Source organism: Vigna radiata, unplaced genomic scaffold, assembly GCF_000741045.1.
Source record: "Vigna radiata var. radiata cultivar VC1973A unplaced genomic scaffold, Vradiata_ver6 scaffold_147, whole genome shotgun sequence".
NCBI lineage: Eukaryota > Viridiplantae > Streptophyta > Magnoliopsida > Fabales > Fabaceae > Vigna > Vigna radiata.
In genome coordinates, this window is record NW_014541973.1 from 691,035 (window position 1) to 703,573 (window position 12,539).

Here is a 12,539-nt window from a genome sequence, read left to right on the forward strand (position 1 = left end):
GTTAAATCTCTTTTTGGTCCCTAAGTTATGAGCGGATGTTCAATTTAGTCTCCGCTTTTAAAAATGTAAACCACTTCTTGGGACGTGATTCATTTGATATATATATATATATATATATATATATATATATATATATATTTATATTGGGACGTGATTCTTGCATACAAAAGGGATTCAATGAATGCATATGGGAAGAAAGTATATGTTTTATGTTAAAGGGGTTTTCGAAAAGGATGCAGAGGGGTTTCTTGATTACGAGAAGTTCATTCGGTGTTGGATGAGGAAATTACTTCTAGGGAGAGAAGAATGTAAAATTGGGTAGTTACAGATGTAAAGGGTCCCACTTTATTGTCTTTAGTAGTTTTTCTTTTTAAGGTTTTATTGTATTTTATTTTGAGTGAATGAGGATTAATAGAGGAGGAAATCAAATGCAGTGCAGCGAACAATTACTCTCTGGTGTTTTAAGAATTTGATGAAATGGGTGGGTTTTGATTGTATGGGCCGTGAGTGAGGATGGGTTTTCTTAACCCTTTGTTTGATTCGAGTGAGGAAGAATCATGATTATCAAATCTTGTTTAATTTCCCTAAATGTATGTTAGATGCTTTGTTGTGTAGTAATGAGCTAGGTGAGGCATACTTGAGTTTTGTTGGTGTCTTGCCATTGGGTATTGGAGATAAATAATTATCTTAGTTTGACTGATACCATGAGTTTGGTTGGTTACTACACATAATGAGATTATGTAGTGAGATTGTCTTATGAGTCTTGTGATTGGTGAGTAATGCATATTATTGAGTATGTGTATGGAATGATGATATGAAACTATGTTATTTTCTTGTACTGTGGTTAATCATGTGTGAGTTTTTTGTATTGCGCTACATTAAGGATGTGTTGGAGTCTCTATAGAGACAAAGATTCGATTGTCACTTCCTTCTGCACAAGAAGGTGAATGTCTCGCTCAAAAGGTTTCGGCTCGTGCTGAGTATAATGCATTGGTGCGTGTAGTGTTGGTGTTTTTACTCTTAGTCCTTGAGAAGTCGGGGAGATAGATTTGAAATTGTGATAGAAGACGACTCAAATCATTTGTTAGTGAGAACACATTTCCTGTTAGTGAGAACAAGTTATGACGATACAGCAGAAGGAAACAACGTTGATTTATGAATGGTTTGGCTGTGATGTTAATGTTGTGATGAAATATGTTTATAATTATATTATTATGTGTTTAAAATGATTATTCTATGTTGTGTTATGATATTTCTGGGTGCTCACCCTTGCATGTTGTGGTTGTGGTTTCCACCTACGATGATCATACATGTACGGTAGTAGATGGCATTGCAGATAAGACTGGATTGAAGTAGTTGACTTGAGAGTATGGATCTTTTATTTCGGGAATGATTATTTATTCTATTTAAAAGTTTTCAAACTTGATATTTTTATTGTAAAAGAAATTATTTGAGATTCTCATTTTGAACACACAACGTTGATAACTATGTTTTGCTTCGGCATTTTAATCAGGTAAAGTTTGATTATCTGAAATAAACGTTTAACCAAAAAGTTTTGAAAAAAAAAATTACTGTGACATCTCAAAAATTGGAGTGTTAGATTCGGTGTCCAAGGCCTCCCATTTGTTCAACACTTGATGGTACCTAGAGAAGGTACTTCAATGCTAAAGTCCATAGATGATAAATTGAAAAAGTATTAAATGGAGTGATGTATATGTTCTAGTAACTATACTTAAATCTTTATTTATAGTTGGTGTTATGAGCTTTATCCTTTTGCTAGCCTAATCATGGTCCAATCATACTTTAATCAACATTAATTGGTTGATTTGTGTTAATCTAACCTTTATTCTACAATTGGTCAGTCTTGTCAGTTAATTGATCAACTCGTTAGTCAGTCAGTTAATCTATCAATTAATCGATCCTTCAGTCGATATGGTTGATTGACTAAAAATATAATACACTGATAATTATATTTTATAAAACTTAGTACTATAATAAAAATAAATCAAAATATTAATAATTATTAATTTCAAACTTTATTTTTTGAAATATTTTTATTAATTTTATACTGATATAATTTTGAAATAATTATTAATTATAAGAATATATCAAATATAATTTTTAATAGTATGAAAATTTTTTATTTTAAATTTATTAAATAGAAAGCAGGAAAAAAAACTCATCTAACAACGAGCTAATTTCCAACTGGAAACGAAAATAATAATGACAAGCTTACACTGAGAAATTAAAACCTAAAGATACAATTTTGTTCATGGTCCAGTTGACTAAATTACACTTAGGAAAGTTCCCTATTTTGTTCTCCTTTCTTAATTAAAGAAAATTTTCAGAAAATATAATGCTTTTAACTACTTTTTATTCTATCATTTGTTTCTAAATTCTTATTTTTATTATATTATAATGTAATAAAAGGGAATTGTGACACAAAATTATTAAGTTTTAAAAATTAATTATAAAGCTAAATATTTGGTGGCAAATGTATAAAAACATGTACCTAAAATAAAAATTAATGTTTGAAAATGAAACTTTGCAATTTAACATCTTAAATGCTGCTTTCTTTCTATAAGAATACAACTTTGCATAAACTTTCAATTATTTTAAATTATGTACCGAACTAATATAATTTTAATCATTTCATCCATATATTCTAATAGATCATAATTGAAATATTTCATTCAAATATTTCAATAAACTAATTCTTCTAATAAAAACATATTTAACTTTAATTTCTAAAATTTATATAAATATTTCAATGAATACCTTTAATTTGGGTATTAATTTTCCTTTTACAAACCCGTCCTATTAATGGTGAGGGAAAACCATACACACTTGGTGTACCCCAAAACTTGTTTTAGTGAAAATTGATAAAATCCCAATCAACACAATGAAACAAAACCTAAGATTTGACTATTGACTGCAGCAAATAATGTCCAAGGGTAATCCATCATCAAACTCAAACCGAATCCACCATCTAAAAGCTCAAGTTAAAATGCATTAAAAAAGAACGAGTATTGACACTGCAAAAGAGATAAGGTCCACAAAATACATGAAAAAGGCCTAGGAAGCATGCCTCAACGTAGAGGAGAAGAGTACTCTGCAGTCTACCACAACTTCTGTACAGCATTTTCATTAGAAGAGGCATCTGAACTTCATTCAACAGAAAGAACATTGTGTTGCACACATTGTCCTGCAAAAGCCTTATTCAGTCTTAAACCGTCCACATGAAGCTAGATAGGGACATAACTCATGTACAGCTTTTTCATCAAAAGAGGCAACCTAAGGCCTCACTCAACAAAAGAACATTGTGTTGCGCACATTTTCCTGCAAAGGAGGCATCTGAGGGACCGGAACAGCACCAGCACCAGCACCACTCCCTCCACCATGGCTTGAAGTTGTCTCAGACTTTTCCTCAAATTTCATGAAATGCCCCAGCTGGGTTGCCGCCAAGTGTGCATAGCAAATTGGGGCAACTGCAGAGAGGTAGATAATTTATAGAGAAGTTTCCATAAATAAATACATAAATAGCATGAATTATAAATAATGTACAAAAAGTTATTACCAACAGAAATGGCAGTGGTGCTCCTCTGATACCTGTCATATTCACAAACAATATATTTTGGTTAGATTGATCGGAACTCAAACTGTAAAATAGGTTCAAATTTTTTACTTACACGTATGATAATGAATGGACAAGCTCTTGTAGCTGATCCGGAGAGAAACCAATCTCATCTAGCAGCACATGGTAATGGGTAGGCCTGCTAGTTCCCTGAGCAAAATTTAGAGGGGAAATGGTAACTTTAATGTCTTACACTAACTTTCCCACATCTAACTATTTTTATTAGATATCACATCTTTACATAAAAACTACCATCGAAGTTAATATCAGATCTGCCATTCAGTTACAAACAAGCGGAACAAAAAAAAAGGCAGCCAGGTCTAATTTAAAAGGCTTGCACATTTCAAGCAGAGGACAATTAGAGGGAATAAACGTATTAGGCAGCTTCACAAACCAAGCCACAAGCATTCAAATTCAAAACTATTAAAATAATATACAGCACATTCATGTATGTATATTAAAAAGCAAGGATACTCACTATCATTCCAGCATGTGCACAAAGGTAGAAATCATAATTTCTGGGGTGACAAATTTTATTGTCGATAACGGTTCCTACAAAAGACAAGATTGATAAATAGGGGAACAGATAGCTTCCATCTAAAAAATCTTACCGCAGAAAACTAGAACACTTGCCAGGAGGGACATTGTCAGGAGAGCCGGGCTGGAAAAATCTAGTGTGGTGATTCTTCTGAGCAACAATTACTGTAAACTTTGGCTCCCAATTTTCATCAAGAAATTTGCAAGCCTAAAATTTTAAAGATTAGTTCTGAGACTAAAATGATTTGTACTTAAAAAGCACAATTGGCCAGCATAGGTACCTCAATTATACTATCAAGTTCAATATTCAAAACTTGATTGAACTGTGACTCACTAACTCCATCCCTATATTAGATAGAAAGGAGAACAAACACTGTTCAGTTGAAAAAGAAACGTAAAACACATTAACATTAAATCAATATATCAGAATGCATCAGCTTAATACTTCAATCCATACAAAATTAATAGAAGGCTAATACAAAATATTATTTGAGATAGCACAATAACTGAACCACTTGAAAAAGCAAACATGGTTTATACAACAAAGCCTGGTCACAATAGGTGATGACTTGCCACAAAACTTTATTATTAACAGTTGTAACTACCAAAATGGAAAAACGAGAAATAACAGTATAAAATTAATAGAATCTGCTTTTTTGAAAAAAAAAAAAAAAAAAAAAACCTGAATATGATAATATTTTCTGGTTTCCTCCTTCCGGAAGTTGAATAGAAATCAAGCAGAAGTTCCCTGCAAAAGTTGGAACCCATCAATCTAGACAGTCCTTATACACCGATCATCGGGGAAAAATACCCAGTAAAAATTAATAGAACTACAAATAATAATTTGAACTTTTGCTCTGACAAGACAAAATGAAAACAAATATTCAAAAAACAGCACAAATTTATATTCAAGCATCAGGTACTACAAAAACATCATTGCAGTTAAACAATTTATGAATTACTTAACCTCATGATGCCTTCATCATCCTTTTCAGACACTTGCTTGAACAAATTATCTATCATTTCAACCTTTGCAGATTGGGTACGAACACAAGCCCTGTATTTAGATATCAGAGGCCACTGTCTAGAGCTGACCACCTGCATGAGCATGTTTAAACATCAGGCATGCAAGCTAACACTAAAAACTGGTATACTACCCAAATTTAGGCTTAGCACAGACAAGATTTAGAAGGAAAAACAAAAGACCAATTATCATTTACAGCAGCAATAGAAGGAATATCAGTCTGCCCAGGAGAGCCATGTGACACATCCATGCCCAGAATGAGGGTAGGAGCTTTGGAAACAATGGGAAGAGAAGGAGAAACTTCAACACCTAACAATGAATTCAATCCACCAAGCTGCATAAAGATAAACAAATTCAATGGGGAAAATCCTTCAATGAATAAGTCAACTAAGAAATATAAAACAATTATACCAAGCCTCAAGAAAATAAAAGGGGAAAGGCATTAAGGTATTAGTTTATTTGGAGTGACATTACAGACTACAGACAAGAGGCTTTACGGCCTGCAATAAAAATAAATTATCACAACCAGGTAATAACTTAGTATGTGGGATTGGTCATGAAAGCGTCCAACACACTTCATATATTTATGATATTAAAATGTTTTACAGGCACGTGCCTATATGAACATGCTGTACAATATTTACAAAAACATCACCACTGACTATAAATACCTTGGCATTGATCTTCAACATAACATTGGTAAGGTATTGATCATTGACCCTTGAAGGACACATACACTGATTAATGATTCCAAAATCAGCAAGATTCTTCTTTTTCCATGGACCTTCAATGTCAAAAATAAACTTTTCATCTAAGGAACACGAAAATTGTTTGGGTGTAAATATATTATTAAAACCAAAATCACTAACCATAAATATCACAATTTTTCCGATCAGGAAGCAAACAGAGAAGGAACTGAGGAGCGCCAGGAAGTTTAGACTGGATGGTTTCAAACATCTTCTCCACTCTAACCATGGGTGGGGCACGCCTAAACTGAGGACTCTCATCAAACACATCAAATGGCTCCGCTATTGACTACAAAAATCAAAGATTTAAATCTCAGAGTAACCCTTTCACAGTTCACTAAATATGAAGTTACTGAACTTACAATCCCTTTCATATCTCCGATTCTAATCAGGTCACGCACAAGTCCTCGTACATCACAGCGTGCTGAAAAGTTAGCAACAGCCCATCTTTCTATCTTTGACGGCTCCACAAACCTCTGAAGCATTCAAGTAACTAGAATCTGAGGCGATATTGTCATAAGGAAGAAAATAATAAAACTACACAGGAATACGAATAGAACTAAACTAAATACCTTGTTGCTAACATTCCATCTCCCATTCCTTGGATTGAGGTCCTCACCGTTGCCAAACTTCAACTATTGAAGAAGACTCAACAATTATTTTCAAACCATAACAAAATATTATTGACACGTATCATTAGCAATGAGGAAATCAATAATTAATTGTTCACAATTAAGTAAAATGAGTCTGCTTCATTCCGCTTTTAGAATAAATAATTGCTTTTTTATTCCAACATTGTGAATATATAATTGCTTTTTTATTCCAACATTGTGAACCTCTTGAAAAAATAAAGCAATTATTTCTGGGGAAAAACTATTTACATAAATTAAGCGATATACTAAGACCCATTTAGCACAAGCAGATATAGAGTTACATAAATTAGAACACTTCAAATTGCATTTTACAACATCAAATGAACAGCAAAAAAACCAAGTATGGTGATTACAAAAAAAATATATATTATTAGTTAATATAGGGAGAACTATATCTCAATATTCCACCAGAATATCAACAGACTTAAATTCAAAAATAAATAGTTCATGATTTCCTTAATGGAAGGCATAAAAAATAGTATGGAATTGCCTAATGGGCTAAGGGCAAGCATAAACTTTAATGACTTAAAATTATGACAACCAACATCAAGGCATAACCACATCCTTGGTAACAAAGCACAAAGCCCTTAATTTAGGCAATCGTTTGATAGATACCCATCCTTGGTTAATTACGTGTTAAATAATAGTAACAAAATATCAGTAAGTCAGCCTTCATTAATTGGAAAGGCAAGAATAGAAAAATAAGGCATCCTTTCAATAAGAAAAAGGGATGGACAGTGAGATTTTATTTCTGGATTAGGAGAAAATTCAGATTGTTGTGGAAAGAATCCCAGTTATGACCCATGTCTGTTATATTTTAAACATAGAAGAAAGTTTTGTTGATTTAAAGTAAATGCTATTTTCTTAAGATAAAGCATATAAAACCATATTATGGGTTACAAAAGAGGCCAATTTCTATAATGATATTTGCTACAAGGTAAAGATGTAGATCTCTTCGCAAGCTATAATATTAAAGTAACAACATCATTCCGTAACCCTTGCTGCAGGCAAACCATAAAAAAAATAACATTCACTTTATATGTTTTAATGCAACATAAATTTAACAAATTGATTCATAAACACAATGGTATGAATATATACATACCCTTGGTGCAGGCAAAACCCGACCCTCCACCTCAGTGAAACCAGTGCTTATAGAAATTCCACAATTACGGAGCAAAGGTTCAGACCCATAGTTGCTGCGTCTAAGTGCCTTCAGCAGAAATGATAGTAAGATTCGTTATTCCAGACAAATGGATTAAAGTCGTATCACTCAATTTAGCAAAACAACTAACATCAGACAAAATTTTCATCCTATCTTGTGGCTTCTGCCGGGATTTCTCCACTAATGAGGCCCTTTGAAGGGTTGACAAAGCTTTTGTATACCGTTGCAGTGATACCAATTCACAAAGCTACAAAACCAAGAGAGAAAACCAGTAATTGATAATAACAAAAATATGCAAACTGAAACAATCTGTACCCATTTTAATACTAACAAAAGCAGAATGAAAAAGTAAAAAGAAAACCCTCAATATACCTCAATGGGAAAATAAGTTGGCCGTTTAGGCTTGCCAACATTAATGCATGGAAGATCAGATGAGTATCGCAAATCTATCTTTCGAACATTCACAAAATAATCATAAACAGTGATTTCCTCAGTACCATCTCCACCATCCCCTCCACCTTTACCCTTCAAAGTAAAACTGCAAAATTCACACCACCTTTATAAACATCAACACAACACCAAATGAAAAACAATACAACGACTGTGCAGCACAATACACTACGTATTAATATAATAGGCCATGAACAGCCAAAGGAATTTAAGAAAATTTAAAAACAATACGTCTGCTCTCTGCATGGGAGTTCACTGAGCCCATTAATTTTGAATTCTTGATTGGATGGCTTGGTTTTAATCCTCAGATTCTTTAAGGTTCTTTTGGCCTGTTAGGAAAAATAATGTACAGATCAGACCTAATACTTGAAGATCAATGAAGGATAATGAAAATGTTTCCAGAGAACATGTTCACCTTAGCCCAGTCAAGTTGAAACGGATCTCTAACATTTTGATTGGAAATTAAGAAATCCACCACAGGCCCGGGAGTAATTATCATGGTAGTTGAAACATCTAATCAAATTAGAAATTGCAAGAATTAGACCAAATATATTGACTTGAGAAGATAGCATACAGGCAACAGATTTAACCTATGTTGAGAGACAGGCCACTCTGTGTAGTTCTAAAACTTGAATGGAATCCTCTACAGCCAAGAACACCACCTCCTACATCAGCAAAATTGTTTGGATCATTGTGGAAAAAGGATTGGCGTACAAGCAAGCAGCCTCTGCAATAAACAATGTACAGTTATATTATCTAGGTAATATTGTAACAATCATTGAAAAAAATGCGCAGTTACTTATACAAGGAAAAAGGAAGCATTATTTACTTACTGTTTAGCAGCATGCTGCCTCAAAATTATATCAAGAACTCTAATGGCTTCTTGAAAATTCTCTGTCTCTTGACCACGTAAGGCGTTGGTGATGGCCTGCATCGGAATTTTGGCTGCGTAGCTTATCTCTACTTTGAATGATTTTGAACGGTAAGGACGCCGCATTCTCTTTCTGTCACTCTCATTGTCCCCTTTACCATCAGGACTGCAATTGCCATTGTTCCTAAAAATCAAACGCCAAATTAAAAAGATATCATGTTGACTAAATAATAGGAAAACCAACTTGAAGGGCCAAAACAATAACATGTCTTCTTCTTTCTACCTGTTAGAGGTGACATCCTCCAGAATAACTTCAAATTCAAGCTTATTCCGAGGAAGGGAGCCAAGAGTAAACAAACTTTTCTCCCCGTCATAAGCAAAGTCCTTACCATTTAAGTCAGAATGGTACGTTTCCTGCACCCTGTCCATAATCTTTCTCCCTACACCCTTACCTTCTACAGGACGTCCATCTTCATAAGTAAAAGCCACCTGTTTGCAAATATTGTGTAATAATGTAAGCACCGAGTTCAAGTGACAAACTAAAATTAGGCAAACTCATAGAATAATAAACCAAAAGCAAATGAAGAACATACGCTATAATGGAAGAAATGTCCATCGCTTTTAGTGACATTAACTTTGAAGTGATTAGCTAGTAATTGTATTTTATTTCCTCTTGATCCCAGACCCCGTCTGGCAATTGGAAGTCGAGACACCTTTTTCTTTACAGGTTCAGCATGGGAGACTACTTCTTCAGCTTTTAGAGGTACCACATTAGAGGGAACAACAGGAGGTGGTGGTGGAAGCGACTCCTCCTTTCCGTTTCCATCTGGCTCAAATGAATCCATGGCCTGCATATACAAAGTGAGGGACATAACGTAAAGCAGAGAATCGCATCGCATTATGCTGAAAATCACTATAACCCTACCAATAAGCAATTACAGTGAAAACTACAAAAGATAAGTTGATGACTATTATCATAGGACTGCCATACTAAGTTTTTCACACATAAACTAGGATAGAACTAAGCAAAGTTAATACTCAAATAATTTCATAAACTAAAATGTGTATGAAAGCAATGCTAGGAACCCACTTGAGCAAGGTTTTAATTAAAAGTCAACAGCCACAGTCCTGCTGCAGAAAACATCAACGTTTTCAAAGCCTACAAAACCACAATTGCAGCTACATCTGCGGCTTCTGTATAAGCTTTACACAACATTGCTTGCCTCGGCCCCAATTTAAAATCATTTATTTGAAAAATCTTAAGTCATTAGTTTCCCAGAAAATAAAAATGCATTACTTTTTGTTGAAGATAATTATTAATTTCAGAGAAAAGAAAAAAACAACTTGAAGTTGATAAATTACATATACATATTGCAAGACTCGTTACTTAGAGTAGCAAAGGCTAACTTACTACTTTTAAAAAAGTCATCTTCGGTAAAAGCGGCATCCAGAAGTTAATTACAAATCATTAACACAAATACCCACAGATCAAAGACATGCATGACAATAAATTAGGGTTTTTCACCTATCCCGAAAATGTTCTAAAAGAAAAACAAAATTGATCCCAAAAGGCACACATAACGACCCCAAAATAGCAAAAAAAAAAATCAAAATAATGAACAAAAAATTGCTGCCACAAGTTATGGTTGTCAAAATCAACAGAAACAAAATGAAAAAAAAAAAAAGAAAGGAAAAACTTTTCCTTTAGAATAAACAGTCAAATAAGAAGTCTGACAAAAAGCACGCCGAAATCCAAAAGAAAATTGCAAACAAGAACTTGCTTTTATATATTTCTGAAACAGAAAACATACAACAATACTTCAAATTCAGAAGTAAAAAACTACCAAAAAGAAGTCGGACAACACACAAGCTAACATTTCTAAAAAAAAAAAAGCGAACCCAACAAGAGAAACAACACAGTGTTGAAAAACTGGGAACCCAAAACAGCAATGCAGCATTAGAATCACACCACTAAATGACTCTACCAAAACAACAGTTTCACTTCAAAAGGAAACAAACAAAGAATCAACAACAGAGCAAGCAGAACCTGAAGACGCAAAGAAAGGGAACCCTAATGATGTAAATTCCTCTATAGAGGTAGAGAGGATAATTCACTGGGGAACACACTGAACCACGAAGGGAGAAGGTTCAGAATGGTTTTATGGAGTTAGGTAAAGTCTCTGAATGAGGTCATCTCTCTCTGGTGACCTGTGAAGAAAGCAGAGTCGTTGATTTGAGTTTGAGATTGGATGAAGGGATGGGATTGAACGAGGTGATTGGGTGCTGTGAACTCGATATTGAAATACACGCATGGCAAGACAATGGAGCATGTCTCGTCTGTGAGCCCTGTCTTGGGTTGGGTGCCTTTTGGGTTCACAAACAAACTGAGAAATTAATGGACCGCTTCCTATTAATTCATTACAATTTTTCTAAATGAAGCAGTGTATTTTTTTTTATTGATTTGAGACATTATTATTATTGATATTATGTCAAAATTAACACTTATGTCCATGAATTTTATTTTTTTAATAAAATTTCCGCATGCATTATTTCTTAATATTTCTCAAACATATATATATATATATATATGTGTGTGTGTGTAAGTTTTTAATTTCTACAAATAAACGCTTAAACTCAATTTAAATATAGTTTTGACACTGATTATACGTATTGGCATTTGAAATTTAGACAGCAATTTTATTATGGCAACAATTTCATACAAATTACTTTCTTAAGCTGACAACAAAACAAATTATTTTCTTAAAATATAACATGTAAAAATAATTACTTTTATGATGATTAAGAAAATCAATTAATATAATTTAATTTCATTAACATCATTAAGATTCCAAAATATCTCTTAATGAAATTTAATATCTTCAAGTAAAAATAATTTTTTGATGATAGAATCAGGTGATAAATATTTTTCATTTAATTTATCATGTCCGTTAGTAAGTTTTAAAAATATATAATCATTGTTAATATTAGAATCAACAAATCATAATAATCTATTAACCAACTTGACTCATCTCAATTTTAACTCCTCTGAAGTTGTAATAGATAAAAGGATAATGATATTTAGACAACATTTTTTTGACAATATTTGAACATTGATTACGTGTCAATCTGTGATTGGTCGTAAATTACTCCATAATCAATAATAATAATCATAAACACTATTATGGAGTAATTTACGACCAATCACAGATTGACATGTAATCCATGTTTAAATGTTGTCAAAAAAATGTTGCCTAAATATCATTATCCTAGATAAAAACATAGTAAATTTCACTGAGTCTAATTTTATAACCTTATTCATTTATAAACTACTTGTCAAACTATTTATTAATACAACGTTTTAACCCCCGAAAAAAATATTTTTTTATTATAAACATATTTAGCAAAGGTGGGTTTTTTTTATGCTTCTATGGTAAGAATTTAGAAAATAGAGTATTAGAG

At 33.0% G+C, this 12,539-nt stretch overlaps 1 protein-coding gene across 2 annotated transcripts; it reads right to left on the reverse strand.

Moving 5' to 3' along the window:
- Window positions 1-2,903: 2,903 nt before the first annotated feature.
- Window positions 2,904-11,461, reverse strand: LOC106778684 (protein argonaute 4). 2 transcript variants are annotated; one of them, XM_014666668.2, is made up of 23 exons: window positions 11,128-11,461; window positions 9,674-9,928; window positions 9,364-9,569; window positions 9,043-9,264; window positions 8,800-8,936; window positions 8,625-8,722; window positions 8,441-8,538; window positions 8,132-8,297; window positions 7,890-8,006; window positions 7,700-7,807; window positions 6,514-6,576; window positions 6,304-6,417; window positions 6,065-6,230; window positions 5,867-5,979; window positions 5,392-5,529; window positions 5,139-5,269; window positions 4,854-4,919; window positions 4,453-4,516; window positions 4,268-4,379; window positions 4,113-4,186; window positions 3,690-3,784; window positions 3,578-3,609; window positions 2,904-3,488 (listed from the first exon to the last, which is right to left on the reverse strand). In XM_014666668.2, the coding sequence occupies exons 2-23, from the start codon at window positions 9,923-9,925 to the stop codon at window positions 3,307-3,309; spliced, it is 2,754 nt and encodes a 917-aa protein (XP_014522154.1). In that variant the 5' UTR covers window positions 9,926-9,928; window positions 11,128-11,461; the 3' UTR covers window positions 2,904-3,306. The 2 variants fall into 2 exon arrangements, with proteins under 2 accessions (XP_014522154.1, XP_014522152.1); XM_014666666.1 differs by lacking the exon at window positions 11,128-11,461 and having other exon boundaries at window positions 9,674-9,934.
- Between the last annotated feature and the right edge of the window lie 1,078 nt (window positions 11,462-12,539).